This window comes from Sapajus apella, unplaced genomic scaffold, assembly GCF_009761245.1.
Source record: "Sapajus apella isolate SASKATOON/1434 unplaced genomic scaffold, GSC_monkey_1.0 scaffold192, whole genome shotgun sequence".
In the NCBI taxonomy this organism is placed as follows: Eukaryota; Metazoa; Chordata; class Mammalia; order Primates; family Cebidae; genus Sapajus; species Sapajus apella.
In genome coordinates, this window is record NW_022437132.1 from 347,208 (window position 1) to 354,255 (window position 7,048).

The window sequence follows — 7,048 nt, forward strand, 5'->3', positions numbered from 1 at the left end:
AAGGGGTTACACGTTACACAAGGCCGTGAACTGGGTGGACTTTTCTTGCTGAGTTAGAAGGGTTCTTTTCCATTTTGTTTTGCTTTGTTTTTAGACAAGGTCTACTGTTGTCCAGGCTAGTGCAGTGGTGTGATCACAGCTCGCTCCCGCCTGGACCTCCTGGGCTCAAGCAATATTCCCGTCTCAGCCGCCCAGGAAGCTGGAAATACAGGTGCACAACAACACGCCTGGCTAATTTTTTTAATTTTTATTTTTTGTAGAGACTGGTCTTACTATGTTGCTCAGGCTGGTCTCAAACTCCTGGGCTCAAAGTGATCCTCCCACCTCTGCCTCCCACACTGCTGGGGGCATAGGCGTGAGCCATCCCATAGCGCCCAGCCAAGAGAGTTATTTTATTTTATTCATTTATTTATTTTTTGAGACGGAGTTTCACTCTTGTTACCCAGGCTGGAGGGCAATGGCACGATCTCGGCTCACCGCAACCTCCACCTCCCGGGTTCAGGCAATTCTCCTGCCTCAGCCTCCTGAGTAGCTGGGATTACAGGCACGCGCCACCATGCCCAGCTGATTTTTTGTATTTTTAGTAGAGACGGGGTTTCACCATGTTGACCAGGATGGTCTCGATCTCTTGACCTCGTGATCCACCCGCCTCGGCCTCCCAAAGTGCTGGGATTACAGGCTTGAGCCACCGCGCCCGGCCTGAGAGTTATTTTATTTTTATTTTTATTTTTTTGAGATAGAGTCTGGCTCTGTCACCAGGCTGGAGTGCAGTGGCACGATCTCCACTCACTGCAACCTCTGCCTCCTGGATTCAAGCGGTTCTCCTGCCTCAGCCTCCTAAGTAGCTGGGACTACAGGTGAACACCACCATGCCCAGCTAATTTTTCTTTTTCTTTTTAATCTTTTAGAGATGGGATTTCACCATGCTGATCAGGCTTGTCTCAAACTCCCAGCCTCAAGTGATCCCTCGGCCTCGGCCACCCAAAGTGCTGGAATTACAGGCCTGGCCCAATTTTTGTATTTTTAGTAGGCACGCCGTTTCACATTGTTGGCCAGGCTGGTCTCAAACCCCTGACCTCACGTGATCCGTCCACCTTGGCCGCACGAAGCACTGCGATTACAGGTGTGAGCCACCACAGCCGTCCTTCGTGCCACCTTTTGATAGACCTAATAATTTATGCTGGGTCCAGCCAAAAACTCAATGATATGTTATACACTTGCAGTGGACAATTTAAGAAGTCAATTCCATGCAGTATAGAAGCAAAAAGAACATAGGAGTTTCCAAAACTCATTGAGTAAGATCTAGGAGTGGGAGAGCTCACCATTTCAAGCAGCAGTGTGCTGTGGTATCTGCCCCAATGTCACCGTTCCTGTCATTTCTGTTGGTGACAAAGTCACAGGCCAGGCAACTACAACTGTGGCTTGTTTCTTAATTCCACACTGGAATGACTTAGAGGAATTCGGTCACATCGGAGGCCATTTGAGAACAAAGATCGGGTTTTTCCCCATTCAAGGTCACGGCCCAGTCCCGGCAGGTGGCTCACACCTGTCATCCCAGCACCTTGGGAGGCCAAGGCGGGAGGATATTTTCATCCAGGGAGTTTGAGGCCAGCGTGGGCAACACAGGGAGGCCCCATCCCTACAAAACATTTAAATATTAGCCGGTCGTGGCTGCGCAGGTCTGTGTTCTCAGCTGCTCTTCCCGGCCGCAGGGTCAGCGTCTCCCGAGCGCCTTCTTCTCCCGCCTGGGGCTCCCGTGGAAACCTCACCCCATCGGAGGGCTCAGGCCAGGGCTTCCTCTAGGCCGCATTTGCTGGGCGAATGCATTCGTGTTTCAGACGGAGTCTTGCTCTGGCGGCCAGGCTGGAGAGCAGTGGTGCCGTCCCAGCTCACCGCAGCCTCCGCCTCCTGGGCTCAAGCGAGCCTCCGGCCGCAGCCTCCCGAGTGGGCCTTCCTCCGTGGGAAAGCGTTAAAACGACAGCTAACGGCTGCGTCGGTAGAAAGACGCACACAACTCAAGAGAGATTCCTTCTTATTTTGTGTTTTTTCTTCCGATTTTAACCAAAAACGACGTTGGACATTTCCACGGGCCCCGTGAGCGCCGGGCCACGCGGGGTCCCGGGCGGGTGGGGGCAGCAGGAGGCGCTGGGGCGGGGCGGGGCTGGGCTGTGCTCCGGGGCGGGGCTGTGGCTCCGGGGCGGGGCGGGGCTGTGGCTCCGGGGCGGGGCGGGGCTGTGCTCCGGGGCGGGGCGGGGCTGTGCTCCGGGGCGGGGCGGGGGTTCGGGGCGGGGCTGGGGCTCCGGGGGGGGGCGGGGCTCCGGGGCGGGGCTGGGGCTGGCACCGCCCCCCACTCCCTCCTGGGGCTCACAGCGGCCCCCGGGCCGGGCGTCATGGGCGGCCTCTTCTGGCGCTCGGCGCTGCGAGGGCTGCTCGGCGGTCCGCGGGCCCCGGGCTGGAGCCTGCTTGTGCGCCCCAGTTCGGGTGAGTGAGGCCGCGCGCCCCAGCGGGGACACGGGGGCGGACGGCGCGCGCCGCTCGGCCTTTGTCCGCGCACGTGCGGGGCGGGGTCCCCCCTTCCCGGAGGCCCCGGCCGCGGGTCGCGGGGTCAGGCCGAGCTGGGGAAGGCGCCGGCCCGCGCCCCTTCTCCTCCCCCAGGCTGCAGGCGCCCTGCGAGTTGGCATCCTGGGCGGTCCGGGGCGACCGAGGGCCCGGGGGCGAAAGGAAGGGAGAGGCCGGCGGCCGCACTGGGCAGCTGAGGATGGGGGTGAGGGTGGGGGACCCTCCCCAGCCGGGGAACACCTCCTAGGGAGCCGCTCTGCTAGGGCCTGCGCTGAAGGCCAGGTTAGACCAGAGTCTAACTGGGACGCCAGGCTCTAAGTTCCTGGGCCGCCCGGCCCCCCAGCTGCCACCTCACAGCGGGATCGAGGTCTCAGGCCTCCCTCCATGGCTCTGAAAAGTGAGCCCCCGCCTCCATCGCCCGCGCCAGCGGCAGCAGAGCCCCAGGCTAGACAAGGCACCCTGTGAACTGGGTTTTGGGGAACACACCAACCATCGGGCCTTCCGCCCATGGGCTTCAGCCGCCTGCTGGGGTTAACTTTCCCTCCTGGCCTGGCGGGGTCCCTTAGGCTCTGTCCAGCCTTTGTAGGACATCCAGGGACCCAATGCCGAGGGTCAGCTTGGCTCTGGAGGGCCTGGGATTGTAGGAGGGTGAGGACGTCTCCTGTCTGCCTGGCAGAGTCCCCTCCAGAAGAGGAAGGCTGGGGCTGAGTGCTGACTCTGGGTCTGGAAGCGGCAGGCCTTGAAACTCCACAGCAGCAGAGAGCTTGTCTCCTGGCTGGTACAGGAACCCTCCCGCCTTCCCTCTTCAATCCTCAGGCCCCTTTTGTCCGTGTTTCCAGGGCTCACCTGGTGGAGAAAGTGTATTTCTCCCTGGTTCCCTGCCTCACCTTCATCAGACACAGAGGGTGGGCTCTGGGTGGAAAGTCTGGGATTGAGACCGGGGCTGTCCTCACCCAGAAGGGCTGGAGTCAAAAGTGAGGCTGGAAGTTTTGCAGCATCTCCAGACTTCCTGGCGGCCTCTGAGCTGGACTGTGCCTCCCTGCAACTCGGGGTGGTCCCTGAGCTGGGCTGTGTCTTCCTGGAACTCTGGGTGGTCCCTGAACTGGGCCATGCCTCCGTGGAACTCGGGGTGGTCCCTGAGCTGGGTTGTGCCTTGGTTGACCTTGGGGTGATCACACCATGTCAGACAGCTTCTGCCTCTGCTGGAAGGAGCCATGGCACCTGGGAGAAGCTAGAAGCCCAGGGGACGCATTGCCTTGGGTGTCCCTGACTGGGATTATCACGGGGACGTTTCTGGGTGTGGGCACCATCCTTGTCCCTTCCAGAGCTCCCTGCATAGAGTCAGACTCCCTGAAGCCTGGTGACCTCTGGGCTCTGGCAGGGAAACCTGGGTCAGTGCCTCTGACCCCTTGCCTTTTAAAGGAGGGCCCTCCTGGACCCGGGAGCGGACCCTGGTGGCGGTGAAACCAGATGGAGTGCAGCGGCGGCTGGTGGGGGATGTCATCCAACGCTTTGAGAGGCGAGGCTTCACGCTGGTGGGGATGAAGATGCTGCAGGTAGCGCGGCTCTGGGCTTGTGGGTGTCCCTTTGGGCACGGGGCTGGGGAGTCTTCAGCCTTTCACATCCCAGCCAGCGCCAGGGCAGGGCCTGGCTTTGGCAGTTGAAGGGGCAGGAGGGATCTGTGCTGTGGCAGGGACACCGCCCATGGTGCTGCTATCTGCAGGTGCCTGGGCTGCACCAGTGCCCAGGGTTACTCTCGGGGGCTCCGCCTCCTCCCCTCGTTGCCACCCAGGCACCAGAGAGCGTCCTTGCTGAGCACTACCAGGACCTGCAGCGGAAGCCCTTCTACCCTGCCCTCATCCGCTACATGAGCTCTGGGCCCATGGTGGCCATGGTACGGTGGGGCAGGGGCAGTGGAGGGGCATGTGGGTGTGTCTTCCCCCCCAGCAAAGGGAAGAGCCCTGGATTGAGCCCAGGGGCCCTTGGTGTCCCCCACTTCTCCGCAACCGTTATCTCTTGCTGCAGGTCTGGGAAGGGTACAATGTCGTCCGTGCCTCGAGGGCCATGATTGGACACACCGACTCGGCTGAGGCTGCCCCAGGAACCATAAGGGGTGACTTCAGCGTCCACATCAGCAGGTACAGGGGCCCTGACACACCGGGCTGCTGCTGGGGGTGAGGCGGGCAAGCACTTGGGGTGGCAGCCTGTTCCTAGCGCAATCCACGGGACCGGGTGTCTTGCTTTGCTGAGGTGGGACCTAACAGCTCAGCTGGCAACAGCCATGTTCTCCCAGACCTTCCTGCACTCAGGGCAACGAGGCATTCCCTTTGTGTTTTGTGTACAGTGCCATCATTGCCTGTTACCTGACACCCCAAGGGGCTGGCACAGGGCAACTTGGGGGGAAATTAGCCTCCCAAAAACTGAGGTCTGGGTGGATCCATGAGGCGGTGAGAGGCCGAGGCCAGGCTGGAGCTCCGTTTTCCAGCTCCACTGCTCCTCCTTCCATCTGCAGTCACAGGCTTGCTCCCCTAGACAGAGGGGAACACGGGGGCGGCCGATGGCCCCTGGGGCTCCCCACGGTGCACATGAAGCGTGAGCCTCACTTTGCTCCTGTCATGGCACAGGAATGTCATCCACGCCAGCGACTCCGTGGAGGGGGCCCAGCGAGAGATCCAGCTGTGGTTCCAGAGCAGTGAGCTGGTGAGCTGGGCAGACGCAGCCCCGCACAGCAGCACCCACCCTGCCTGAGGCTCAGGCTGCCTTTACCACCCCATCCTCCATGCAGGACCCACTACCTCGGTCAGCAAGAACCCAAGCCCACATCCCTACCCGCCTGCCCAAACCACTTCCCTGTTCACCTCTGCCCCACCCCAGCCCAGAGGAGTCTGAGCCACGAACTTCAGTGCCTTTCTGTACCCCAAGCCAGCACAAGACTGGACCAATCCTTTTTGCACCAAAGTGCCAGACAACCTTTTGGGGGGGGTCTTTACAAGGTAGGGTGACCTCTCCTCCTCCAAAGGGGAGGCATTAAAATTCACTGTGCCCAGCACATGGGTGGTGCACTCATGATTTCCACCAACTCTGAGGTAGAAATGATGCTTATATTATATAAGTTGTATGCAGTTTAAGAGTAAAAATGAAGTTTTACATGCCTAGTTCCGTAATTTTGTTGGATGTATGAGCCAGGAAGGGGTCCAGAGACCATCAGCCTAGAATCTGGGGGGGACCCAAGCTGGGCGCGAGCCGGGGCTGTCTGATCGCACCGAAGGAGGAGCTGCCTTCCCTGGGAAGGGGCCAGCGGGCTGGCGCCGCCCAGCGCAGAGCGCCTGGCAGCCTTCACTGCAGCGGGGGCAGCCCTGCGTGTTTTTCCCGCGTGGCCGTGGCGGGCGCCCCATCCTGGGTTCGCGGTACCGGGCCGCCCGGGCCCCCGCAAGGAACATAAGTACTGGAACCTTTTTTTCTTCTTTGAGTCAGAGTCCCTCTCACCCAGGCTGGAGCACAGGGGCGCGATCTCGGCTCACGGCACCCCCCGGCCTCCCGGCTTCAGGCGACTCTCCCGCCTCCGCCTCCCGAGTAGCGGGGACCGCAGGCGGCGCCACCACGCCGGCTGATTTTTGTATTTCTAGCAGAGACGGGGTTTCGCCACGTTGGCCAGGCTGGTCTGGATCTCTCGACCTCTTGATCCGCCCGCCCCAGCCTCCCAAAGTGCGGGGATTACTGGCGTGAACCACCGCGCCCGGCCTCGGCCTCTTCCCTCTTGGCCCCGAAACGGGTCGTTTTGGGAACCGGCGCGGAGCGGCCGCGGTTTCCTGGGCGTCCGGGACGTTTCCCTCCCGCCCCCGCGCTGCCCATGGTGTTTACGGGGAGGCGAGGGGGGCCCAGAGGCTGCGAGCCCGGCCCGGACCAGGGGTGTCCCACGAGTCCTGCAGGCTCCGACCGCGGCGCCGACGCCGACCCTGCGGGAAAGACTCCGGCCCGGGAAACCCAGGGCGCCGCCTTCCCGCCGCGCGAACGGCCGCGCTCTGCGCCTGCGCCTGCGCCCGCGCCCCGCGCACCGACTGCCAATCCCAGCAGGCCCCGCGCGAGAGGGCGTGGCCTCGCAGAGTTCGGGGCGAGGGGCGGGGCGTCCGGGTCCGGGCGCCGCGGCCTCTGCGCCGGGATCCCCGAGGCCGAGGCCGCGCCTGCCTGTTGCCCCGCAGTGCCCGCCGCGACCGCCATGGCCCAGCCGCCGCCCGACGTGGAGGGGGACGACTGCCTCCCCGCCTACCGCCACCTCTTCTGCCCGGACTTGCTGCGGTGAGCGGGGCCGGGGCGCGGGCGCAGCCTCGGTGCGGGGTCCGGTCCGCGGGCGCCCCCACGTGGTCCCTGCATCGCCGAGCGGGCCGGCGGGGCCCCCACCCGAGGTCTCGCGTGTGCGGAAGCCTGTCTCGCCTGGCTTTTTACCTACCTTTCTTTTCTTTGTTTTCTTTCTCTTCCTTCCGTCTCTCCC

General features: G+C 62.4%; 2 protein-coding genes across 4 annotated transcripts in view; both read left to right on the forward strand.

Annotated features, from left to right (window-relative positions):
• Positions 1-2,352: 2,352 nt before the first annotated feature.
• NME4 (NME/NM23 nucleoside diphosphate kinase 4) lies at positions 2,353-5,714 on the forward strand. 2 transcript variants are annotated; one of them, XM_032269374.1, is made up of 5 exons: positions 2,353-2,481; positions 3,982-4,115; positions 4,352-4,453; positions 4,585-4,697; positions 5,184-5,714. In XM_032269374.1, the coding sequence occupies exons 1-5, from the start codon at positions 2,391-2,393 to the stop codon at positions 5,305-5,307; spliced, it is 564 nt and encodes a 187-aa protein (XP_032125265.1). In that variant the 5' UTR covers positions 2,353-2,390; the 3' UTR covers positions 5,308-5,714. The 2 variants fall into 2 exon arrangements, with proteins under 2 accessions (XP_032125265.1, XP_032125266.1); XM_032269375.1 differs by lacking the exon at positions 4,352-4,453.
• A 940-nt stretch (positions 5,715-6,654) lies between these two features.
• DECR2 (2,4-dienoyl-CoA reductase 2) overlaps positions 6,655-7,048 on the forward strand; it is a 14,942-nt gene continuing 14,548 nt past the window's right edge. For both annotated transcript variants that reach the window (XM_032269373.1, XM_032269371.1), the window contains exon 1: positions 6,655-6,855. In XM_032269373.1, the coding sequence (XP_032125264.1) occupies positions 6,776-6,855 (80 nt within the window). In that variant the 5' untranslated portion in view covers positions 6,655-6,775. The remainder of the gene's footprint in view (positions 6,856-7,048) is intronic.

Bases quoted from the DNA above. Each gene is read 5' to 3' on its own strand.
- NME4 (XM_032269374.1), top strand. From the start codon at position 2,391: ATGGGCGGCCTCTTCTGGCGCTCGGCGCTGCGAGGGCTGCTCGGCGGT. The intron at 4,116-4,351 runs GTAGCGCGGCTC...GTTGCCACCCAG, and splicing joins TGGGGATGAAGATGCTGCAG to GCACCAGAGAGCGTCCTTGC. The intron at 4,454-4,584 runs GTACGGTGGGGC...CTCTTGCTGCAG, and splicing joins CTGGGCCCATGGTGGCCATG to GTCTGGGAAGGGTACAATGT.